General features: G+C 35.1%; 1 protein-coding gene across 1 annotated transcript; it reads right to left on the minus strand.

Moving 5' to 3' along the window:
* On the minus strand, positions 1–9,346 carry LOC128557763 (F-box/LRR-repeat protein 7-like). Its single transcript, XM_053545983.1, has 2 exons — positions 9,210–9,346; positions 1–7,793 (listed from the first exon to the last, which is right to left on the minus strand). Exons 1-2 carry the CDS (start codon positions 9,234–9,236, stop codon positions 5,910–5,912), a joined length of 1,911 nt encoding a protein of 636 aa, XP_053401958.1. The 5' UTR covers positions 9,237–9,346; the 3' UTR covers positions 1–5,909.
* Positions 9,347–12,266: the final 2,920 nt, after the last annotated feature.

Below are 12,266 nucleotides of genomic sequence, written 5' to 3' on the forward strand. Positions count from 1 at the left end.
GAAAAATGGAACTTGTTTATTTGAAATTATCACAGACAAAATAAACAATAACAGCATTATAATATAACAATATAATTTTTAACAAAATGGTAATGAACTATTTATTAAATATATAATTGAGCTGCGCCATGAGAAAACCAACATAGTGGATCCAGGCCAGCCTGCGCATCCGTGCTGTCTGGTCAGGATCCATGCTGTTTGCTAACAGTTTCTCTAATTCCAATAGGCTTTGAAAGCAAAAAGCATGGATCCTGACCAGACTGCGTGGATGCGCAGGCTGGTCTGGATCCATGCTGGTCGCAAAGCCACTATGTTGGTTTTCTCATGGCACGGCTCATATTATATCAAATATCATATCTCTGCTTCATAAGATCTAGCAAATAAAACAAGCTACTAAATTATTTTTTAAGTTCAAGCATTTTGATTGGTTAACTCTTGAGTACAGTTTGGAAATTGGCCACTGGCAAGGTTGCTTTCTGAGACTGGTCCCAATTCTTTAACTCTGGAACAAGGTCACCAACTATAATAATTCAGCTTCTAATATTAGAACTTGCAGAAAATGAGCATGAACTGGACTAAATAAAATGAACCTGCAAACATTTGATTAAATGTACAGTCAAACCTGGGCTAAGACCATTCTGTTAACCAAGACAAGCTGGGTCTCCAGAAAAACAACCAAGTTATTGTCCGGAAATGGTTTAACTGTTCATTCTTTAGTTATCATCTGGAAACCATATAACTGTTCTGGGTCACTGTCACACTGACCTTTGACCTACTGACCTCAAAATCAATAGGGGTCATCTGCTGGCCATGATTAACCTCCTTGTCAACTTTCATGATCCTAGGCCCAAGCATTCTTGAGTTATCATCCAGAAACCATTTAACTGTTCCAGGTCACTGTGACATTGACCTTTAACCTACTGATCTCAAAATCAATAGGGGTCATCTGCTGGTCATAACCAACCTCCCTATCAACTTAAATGATCCAAGGCCCAAGCGTGCTTGAGTTATCATCCGGAAACCGTTCAACTGTTTCAGGTCACTGTGACCTTGACCTTTGACCTACTAATCTCAAAAACAATTGGGGTCATCTGCTGGTTAAAACCAATCTCCCTATCAACTTTCATGGTCCTAGGCCCAAGCGTTCTTGAGTTATACATTTATATATTTTCTTCATATACATGTAAATGATAAATTATTGTTATTCTCATACATCATAAAATTAATGTAATTCTAATAGATCAAACAATGAAAATTTAAGGTAAAAAATAAAAAGAAATAAAGTCTTCTCCCAAGGGCATGACAATTTTAAATCATATACAAGACATTCACAGATGACTTATTTTCATTTTTTTGTCTCCAGAAAAATGACCAAAATTTTGAAGAAGGCAACATAATATATTCTGGCAAGAATATCACTTAATAGTATCTGGATAACAAGAAATTCTTCAACAATGCACTGTGAAAGCATTTAATTTAGTGGGCACGTAACTTTGAGGTTTTGGCAAAAATGACTTTTGTGGAGACTTGTGGAGATACAAACTCAAGAATTCCAACTTTTGTAAATGAAATGAATGGTCCAACTTTAATTTGTTTGCTGAGATTTTATTTCATGGATAGACATAATCATAAAATTTGTGAAAATTGGTCCCTTACGAACATTAACTTAAAGAATGATATCACAGTGATGCCAGAAAAATCAACTTAACAAATTTCTGTGAACCTTTGGGAATTATTAGTATCAATTTGAATGTATGACTATGATACTCTTTTACACTTAATTTAAATTTGAGCCGTGCCATGTGACAACCAACATAGTGGGTTTGCGACCAGCATGGATCCAGACCAGTCTGCGCATCCACGCAGTCTGGTCTGGATCCATGCTGGTCGCAAAGCCACTATGTTGGTTTTCCCATGGCACGGCTCATTCAATTATTTTTTTCAGACACATAATTATAAGCATATAAACAAAGGCTTGTCTATAAAATCAAGTTGCAAATGAGCAACATAAATATAAAATGTACTCGAATGTCCTATCATAAACTGATGTTATCTCATTAACAACACAGGCTTAGATTAACATACCTATATAACAGAGAAATAAACGTAAACCTGTCGGATAAAATTAATTGTACGTCAAACTACATTTAAGTTTAAAACTTTAAATGTCTACAAATCTTCAACACACTGGAATGTCTAAGTTGCTTAGATGGAATTTAAGCAACCTAAACAGGCAATAGCAATTCTGAAAGTGACTACACAGTCAAACCTAAACAGGCAATAGCAATTCTGAAAGTAACTACTCAGTCAAACCTGTCGTGACCACCACTGGGAAATGAAAAAGTCTTGTGATTTTTGTTTACTGTTTACCTCTAAACACAAGTAAATTTACACTATTTACCATTAAAAAGAAAGAGCAAATAATGGCCTTTATTAGCAGGGTTTATAGTAGTGGCCTCTATCTAGAGGAGGTCTTTAGCCCAGACTTGACTGTAATAAGAGACTTTACACTGGTTCACTGATTATTATTCATGCATAATGATATACACAATACCTGAAATGATTTGTAAACCAACCAACATCTTAATAGGTAACATATGAGCCGTGCCATGGGAAAACCAACATAGTGGCTTTGCGACCAGCATGGATCCAGACCAGCCTGCGCATCCGCGCAGTCTGGTCAGGATCCATGCTGTTCGCTTTCAAAGACTATTATTATTAGAGAAACCATTAGCAAACAGCATGGATCCTGACCAGACTGCGCGGATGCGCCGGCTGGTCTGGATCCATGCTGGTCGCACACCCACTATGTTGGTTTTCCCATGGCACGACTCATATCATTTGCCAATGCCACACAACAATACTGAAACATATTTATACAGTCATCAAGTATTGAAATTCCCTATTAATTAATCCCAATCTACTACTGGTAATATCAATTTCATATTACATCACAAAGACACAAGATATACAACATTCAAATTTATGTGTTTACTAAAATTCTACACATCAAGATAAATATATCCTACTGTCATGTTCTGCATAACACCCTGATTATAAAACCTGTCATTAAAACTAGAGGAATGCATATCCCAGAACTTTAATCTTATTTTAAGTCTTCCCTAATAAGTCAAAATATTTGAAATATTTTGCTTTGAGGTTAGATTTGAGCAAAGTCTGAAGCTCCAAAGTGACTATTTCGCCGAAATCGCCCCCTCCTTAGACCCCTGATTGCAGACCAAACAGTAATGAGTTTCACAACAAGAGCTGTCTGATGACAGCGAGCTCGATAATTCGAAGAATTGATTGAAGAATGGGGTCAAAATATTTCCACAGATATTCAGACAAAAGAAATAAATAGATTAGACAAACAATGTTCCTGTATTTTTTTGATTTCGATAAGTCTTGCACTAAATGGCAATGTATGAACCAATTTCAAAGTCCAAAAAGGGCCATAATTCAGTCAAAATAGTTATGTACTCTTGCCTACAGATGGAAATCATAATGATAAACAAGTGTTCAAAGTTTAAAAGCCATATGTCAAATAGTTTTGACAAAACGTGGACTTGTATGAAAACAGTACCAATTTCAAAGTCCAAAAAAGGCCATAATTCAGCCAAAATAGGTCACAGAGTTATGTACTCTTTCCCACAGATAGAGACTATTATACTAAAAAAGTGATAAAAGTTTCAAAGCCATATGTCAAACACTTTACAAAAAATATGAACTGGTACGGAAAACTTAACCAAGATTTCTAAGTAAAAAAAGGGCCATAATTCAGCCAAAATCCTTGATGGAGTTATGTGCTATTGCCTATAACTGGACATGGTGATGGTAAACAAGTGTTGAAAGTTTCAAAGCTTTATCTCAAAAGACTTTGTCAAAATACGAACTGGTACGAAAAACTTAACCAAGATTTCTAAGTCGAAAGGGGCCATAATTCAGCCAAAATCCTTGATGGAGTTATGTACTCTTGCCTATAACTGGCCATGGTGATGGTAAACAAGTGTTGAAAGTTTCAAAGCTTTATCTCAAAAGACTTTGTCAAAATACAAACTGGTACGAAAAACTTAACCAAGATTTCTAAGTCGAAAGGGGCCATAATTCAGCCAAAATCCTTGATGGAGTTATGTACTCTTGCCTATAACTGGCCATGGTGATGGTAAACAAGTGTTGAAAGTTTCAAAGCTTTATCTTAAAAGACTTTGTCAAAATATGAACTGGTACGAAAAACTTAACCATGATTTCTAAGTCAAAAGGGGCCATAATTCAGCCAAAATCCTTGATGGAGTTATGCGCTCTTGCCTATAACTGGGCATGATGGTGGTAAACAAGTGTTGAAAGTTTCAAAGCTTTATCTCAAAAGACTTTGTCAAAATGTGGACTGGTACGAAAAACTTAACCAAACTGTGACGCCGACGCTGACGCCGTGGTGAGTAGGATAGCTCTACTTATTCTTCGAATAGTCGAGCTAAAAACAATTTACCAATAAGAAAAATGTAACATTACGAAGTTCAATAATGTCAGCAAGCAGAAATAATTATTACGTCAGCTAAAGCAGACAAACTATAGTGCAATATCTCTATCAAGCAACCACCTGGGAGTCCATTGGGAAGCCAGAGTTTTGTTTTCATAGTGGTTCCGGTCGAAAGATGTTTGATTTCTCTAAAACTACTTCGAAAGGCAGTATATGGCTCTGTTCAAAGTTATTTTGCTTTTAAGAATTGTTTATTGTGGTTACAAGTATACCATTAAAATAATGTTCTACTCAATATAATGCTGGGAAATAAACCTTAAATAACAAATTCAAGATCTGCTCCTTGTTTTCCACAAAAATTATTTTAGAAACAACAATTCTTTACACATTTATTCCTTAAAATAGCTTTTCATTCACAATAAAGAATACAAATTATTTTGTTTTTCTTCAGTATATTCAAAGTCACTTAGAATTAAGAAAAAGATTAAACCCCCAAATGATAACATGTCAATCTGATGACCCGTAGTAAATAAATAAATTGGAATTCTATTTTAGGACGAGGTAGATTACATATTAATTTATTCTAATTTGTTTTAGCTCAACTGTGATAAAGCTTCAAGTTTATTTGAATAAATCTCAATTCTGCTTCCTGAAACAACCAGTCCTGGTATCATATAAGAACGTGTGTTCATGATCAGTGGGACTCAAACCCAGGATCCCAACGTCTTTATCACTAGACCACTGGTCCTTATTATTCACAGTGAAGTGTGAGTATGTTATTGCGATTTCAATATTCAACATACAATGTATATACACATAGTAAATCTCTATTTGAAATAATAAGCATCAGCTAAATTTTAGTAAAAATTGTATGCTGATAAATTTAATGCAGTTGCTTGGAATGTATAAATATACATGGTTAAAACTTCAAACTTTAGTTTTATTAATACTGAACCTGTAAAAATAGTGTGAAAACTGTAACTGCACTGTTTGCCATTCAGTCAGTATCTTTTTGGTAAGCACCCCTTTTAACAGTCAGTTAATGGTATTATCCAAATTGAAAGATGGACAATTTCATTAAAGAAATTTAGCAGGGTAAGGTATAATCCTTTAAAAATTCAAATGAGGAAGAAATGAGATCCTACATGTATGAACTAACTTCCCATAATGAACATGTCTAGGAACAGTACACTTATTTTACATCTATAAAATTTAATGTGTCTGTTATTAAATTCCAAGCTTCAGCATGTTCAAAGAGTGTTAGACAATTTCTTAATCATATAAAATCACACAAATAAAATTGTGTAATATCTCACTGATGTGACGATTAATTTCTGAAGCACACACAATAAAGCAAAGCCAAATCACAACATGACTTGCACACAATTTTACCACCGTAAGTCACTAAGTGAGCCAGACAGATAGTCAAAACCTATGCAGACCCAATCATTCTTTTCTGTATCGTCTGCAAGGTTTTACTTTTGTTTTCCAAGTTTTCGACAGCTTCGTGTGAAAGTCCACCACAGAAAGACACGTCTAAATGCTTCAATCGACTACAGTTATCTTTAATGTAGTTGACACTCTTATCGGTTAGCTTATCACATCCAAATACGTTCAACATCTGAAGTCTCGGCAGGCGGGTCGTGATTGTTGCCATGGTACTATCTGTCAGTGAACCACACTGAGACAGATTCAGTTCCTCTATGCTTGGGTTGTTGCGAACAATTTGCGCCACACCGTCAGGACTAAGTTCCGGCAACATTCCAAGGGAAAGCACTCGGATTTCTGGGAATTTTATCACTTGCATTAAACTGGTGTCTGTCAGTTTCTTACATGCTGTAAGATCGAGATATTTCAACCCAACAATGTTGCTAATAGCAACAGGAACTTTTTTGGAATTCAACGAATTTTTACGAATATCATCAATTGTTGGCTCGTTCTTTTTAATTGTTGGTTTTTTGAAAATGACAGTAGATGCGTATTTTCTCGTGCACCTACATTCTCCGTCTGCCTCGTCATGTTTGTGCTGATTACCCTCTGTCAGCAGACCTAGCAAGCCCAAATCAGTGACCTCTTTGCACCAAGCTAGTCTTAGGAATCTCAGGTATTTCAGACTAGATGAAATTGAGTGAACGCTATTGTCAGAGATTTTAAAGCAAGAGCCAAGGTCAAGGTGCGTTAACAACGGCAAGCATTCACAAGCTTTTTCTACAAAGGAATCCCCAACAAGTGAACAACAATTCAAGTTCAAATGTGTCAGAACTGCTGTTACTTCTTCTTTACAAAGTCCTCGCACAAGCCCAGCTGAAGTGACCTGAAAACATTCGGACATATCTAACACTTCCAACTGATTCAACCTGGACAAACTCATCGCTGCTTTGTCTGTAATCTGTTTACATTTGTTCAAATACAGATTCCTAAGCTGGCTTAATCCTGCCGAAACTGTGAGAACAGTGCTGTTTGTAAGATCTGGACATTCCCGAATATCAAGACTCTTCAACTGTGGCTGATGCTTACAAATGTAGGCAATCCCCTCATCGCTAACATTTCGACATCCAATCAGAATCAGTTCCTGCAACTTCAGACCTGAGACCACTACCAACTCCTCTAAATGCTCGTCTTCAATTTGTGTCTTGGAAAGGTTCAACGATGTAAGACATGGCTGAGTAATCATAAAATCCAGAAAGTTCTTAAACGTCAGCACAGAACTACTGGCAATTCTACTTGACCTGTCTGGATAGTATATGTTACTGCTGAATGCCATCTGCGAACCTGCAAGCGATAATTTCTCAACATTTTCACATACTGTCATTATTCGATTGAAGGTTGCATCCGACATATACCTAATGGAAGCCAAATTCACATCCAACACATTGGTTAAGGAAGCCTTCAGAAGCTGCATATCGGAATTTTTCTCTAGCAATGTCCCCGACATGAATAGAGAATTGCAGCAACTTAAATCCAGGGTTACCAGATTTGTACATTTTGACAATAGTTCAACAAATGTTCTCTCTGTTATATTGCTACCTTTCAGAGACAAACTTCTCAGATTTGCTGACAAATGCTCACAGGATTTCAGAAGAACAGCTTTTGCATCTAGGGACAAGTCAAAGTTGTTCAAAACAAGATGCGGAAGCCTTCTACGTGACAGACTAGGTATTGCTCTGGTCGTCTGCTCTGCTGACGAAGCATAAAAATGAATGATGATATCACGCTGAAGAATTGGATCCAAGGAGGCCTCATACCAACTGCGACAAACAAGGGCTGCATCCTTTCTATCTGACACAGACAGGAAGCCCATAATATGGCTCACAACCTGAAACAATAAATTTAGCTTTTATCTTTCATAAAGAGTTATGTTGTCCTGACTTTGAAAAATAAAGGCATGTTCACAAATTACAACTGTTATGTTATCCTGTCTTTGAAAAGTAAAGGCATTTTCACAGATTGCAACTGTTATGTTATCCTGTCTTTGAAAAGTAAAGGCATATTCACAGATTGCAATTGTTATGTTATCCTGTCTTTGAAAAGTAAAGGCATATTCACAGATTGCAACTGTTATGCTATCCTGTCTATGAAAAGTAAAGGCATATTCACAGATTGCAACGTTATATTATCCTGCCTTTGTATTATAATTGTTATGTTATCCTGTCTTTTAAAAGTAAAGGCATTTTCACAGATTGCAATTGTTATGTTATCCTGTCTTTTAAAAGTAAAGGCATTCTCACAGATTGCAACTGTTGTGTTATCCTGTCTTTGAAAAGTAAAGGCATCATATAGATTATAGAGGGGTTGTTACAGGTAACAAATATACAACTACTTGTAGACAAACTCTGATTTGAGCCATATCTAAAAGGCATAGTCACAGATTGCAAGTTATATTATCATGCCTTTGTATTACAATTGTTATGTTATCCTGTTTTTTAAAAGTAAAGGCATTTCAGAGATTGCAGCAGTTATGTTATCTTGTCTTTGAAAAGTAAAGGCATATTCACAGATTGCAACTGTTATGTTATCCTGTCTTTGAAAAGTAAAGGCATATTCACAGATTGCAACTGTTATGCTATCCTGTCTATGAAAAGTGAAGGCATATTCACAAAGTGCAGAATGAAATTTATAACCAACAGCAATTATTGTTGAATTTTTTGCCTAAATACACATTTCAGAGCAATCTGTACTAAAGTTACTGAAATTAATTGCATTTTTTTTTCTGAATATTGAATGTTTCTCTATGCGGATATGCATATTATCTACAGTGCAACAAGCTTTTTGTGTGTCATCTGGTGAGAAAAAATGTGAAGTTAGTCCTGGGATCAAACCCAAGACCCGTATTTAATGGGAAACTGCTTTACCAACTCATTTAATTTGCTGCCTTACTCATATTCTTCCCTTATATGACAAAGTCAATTCTGCACTATATACCCCCATAAAATGAAATTAGTCCTACCTTGGATTCCAGATGTACACAATATCACAACATCTATTTGTTATTACATCTTAATCTTAAACTTTGAAGATTTCCAGCTATTTTTGCCAACATTCTTCGTTAACGACAAACACCAATAATTATATTCTCAGAAACAGACATAAATTTAATGCATAGGATTCCTTGTCTGAACAACTGTTAACTACTAGGTAAGTCGGACACACAGGGTCGAAAACGTCCAGGTATGAATCAATCACAGAGGAATGATTCTAGGAATTATATTTAATCAGAAACAGAGAACTGTACCTCGACTGGAAGTCTTGCTGCAGCCATCGCTCTCCTTTTACTCTTTAAATGATTTCATTTTCATTATCACATGATTTGATAAGTGGTTTGTATACTTGTCAAGGCCGTTATTGTTTACATAATTTTGAGGACGAAACGGAATGCCTAAAACCCGTTATCCGGGCAAAAACGTACCCAAACCAAAATGTACCCACAAGGTAAAGTGAAAATGTACCCAGAAAATTCAAAATGTACCCCCATTAAAATATAGTACACATTATATCTATGTATCTCATTTAGCAATTATTGATGCTGTTGTTTAATAGTTTTGATGTTTCAATGCAACATTATGACATTTAATTGACGGGGGTTAAGTCTTTGGTTTAAACATATACATCTTATTTTTGAATTATTTTCACAGCTACAAATATACAATAGAGGACTGGACAGGAAGCTTTATAAGCTTAAGGTTACCCTCTCCTTATAAACAAAACTGTGTGTGCAACAAAGCTGAAAAATTATCATTGATTAAACACCATTTAACTTTATTAAGACTAGATGTGCGTCCATAGGACACTGGTGCCCCTCCCCTCCCATCAGTCTCTTCCTGTCACTGTATATGGTTTCAAGATTCTAGGTGATATTTTATAAAGATAATTCCAACATAAGCTTTTAAGCACTTTATGTGTATTTTTTTTATCTAAGTCAAGGATCTGCATGGCTAAGTGAACACCAGGTGCTAAACTCTAGGTGACTCTAGGTCAGATACTTTTTGAGATTCTTGAGACAAAAACCTTAAAGCATACTTTTTAAGTCAATGTCCATAACTCTGGCCTTTCAGAAAACCAAAACAAAACTCAAGTGCAAACATTGTAATACTGAATAATATTCCGACATAGTTTCATATGACTCTATGTCAAATATTTTAAGATAATGTAATATTTTTATGTAGCACACATTTTTAAGCACTTCATGTGTACCTTTCACTAAGTCAAGGACCATAACTCTGGCCTCGCTTATTGAAATCCCAGACAGAAGTCCAGGTGCACATGTTATATAACAATCTTGTGATGCTTTACGACTCTAAGTCAAATACTTTTTGAAATACATGCGACACCAACTTTTTAGACCCATCTTAATAATACTTTTAACAGAGTCAATGGCCGTAAGTCTGGTGTGGCTAAGTGAAATTCCAATTAAAACACCAGTTGCACAACTTAACATGCTGAACAGCAATACCTTGAGGTATGATGACTCTGGGTCAAATACATTTTAAAATATTAGCACGACACAAATTCGGAAGGATATGGACGGACGGATGGACGGACGGACGGATGTACATGAACATCCCTCAGAGCCCCCGAAACATTTTTGGGGCAAACAAAAATGCAGAATTAGAATAGACTGTAAACTCATTAAAATAAAAAGCAAAATTGGGTTATATGTAACCAGACTGTCCAACCATGCAACAGAATCTGACCAGTTTTCTTAAAGACTTGTCTCCGGTCGATAAATCATCAGTTTTCATTTCGCTTTTGGCTTTCTAAGAGACTAAATTAGGTCAGTTCTGAATATATCTCAACGAAAAGAAAGACATCTTAAAATTAGACCAATTTTTGACGTTAATTTGTTTCCACTGTTTCTGCTTCCGGAATGTTAAAAACTGAAATCAAAAGACATCCATTGAGGTTGATTTTTTTTGGTTGGGGCGGGGGGTGGGGGTGGGGGGTGTGAGTTTAGCATTTTTGATGCAATGCAGGCGTTTAAGTGGGGAATGGGTCAGACCTTTACATGAAAATAAAAACATAGAGCTATAAAAATAATATTGTTAATACTTATTCGTTATACTTATCAAATGAACATATAATGTTGAAAATATTTCGATGAAAATTAATATGACCTGACAATTACGTGATTGATGGTATATGTATTACTAATGACCAGATGCACGTCACTACTCTTCCGTCGCTGTATAATCTGTATATTTATAGGTTATTAGCATCGAGAAATATGCACTAGTTCTGCAGCGGAAATATTGCACAATATTATTTTGGAAAAGAACGAGTGCATATTTCTTGATGCAAATCTAATAATCTCTTCATAAATATGCATCTACTCTTAGAATTATCATATACGAAATGTTATTGATAAAATTCTGTTCTTGAGCCTAAAATTGAAAAAAAAAAAAACACGTTAAAGAACTGTTAAACGCGACGACACATGTGAAATTAACGTCACATATAATGTTACGCACCCGATATGAAATTTGAATGTTAATATGGGAAAAAATATTTACATTTCAGGTTCTACCGTAATTTAACGGAGCGTACAATGTATGAATTAGTAAATATTTACAAATAACAAGCACATTCATAACAAATATTACAAAGCACATTTACAACATACATTGACTGTCTATTAAAAATATATCAAATTCTTGATAGCCTTGGGCGATTTGATGAGTGCTAAATTTAACGATCTTACAACAATGATATATTGAGTATTCAATACTATTCATCGTAAAACAACTGAATAACCGTCTTTATTTATATAGATATATGACAGTTTCACAATCAAATATTTACATTTAGTCCTTCAATACCTTTGCTTATGAAAGTCAATAATAGCTTTTATTATTATTTACATATTATTCTTGTCCACCGTAATATAATGGTCATGATTGACAGAATAACGTAACCAGGTAGATTAATATATTGATTATCTTGTCAGAGAGCTAATAAATGTTTTGTAGCTCTTTATGTAGACGTAGATGTAACTGACCTCATAGATATATAATTTCATGATTGTAAAACTTTAACAAATTGATATTCTTTTATGTATTCTTTAACCTATCCAACTGCATGTATTTAAGAGCTATAGCATTTTGAAATGAAACGTGTAATGTATATTTTACACGTTTCTCTTTGTTAAGAGAAAAAAAAGATACATTTATATAAAATAACGCATTTTTTCTAGTGGTAACATCTACATAATCCACACCAACACATCCCAAAGATTTTGCAGGTGTTATAGCAAGAAATTCATTTGTTAAGGCTATTCAAGTATAAAACGCAAAAC

Source organism: Mercenaria mercenaria, chromosome 6 (assembly GCF_021730395.1).
Source record: "Mercenaria mercenaria strain notata chromosome 6, MADL_Memer_1, whole genome shotgun sequence".
NCBI lineage: Eukaryota > Metazoa > Mollusca > Bivalvia > Venerida > Veneridae > Mercenaria > Mercenaria mercenaria.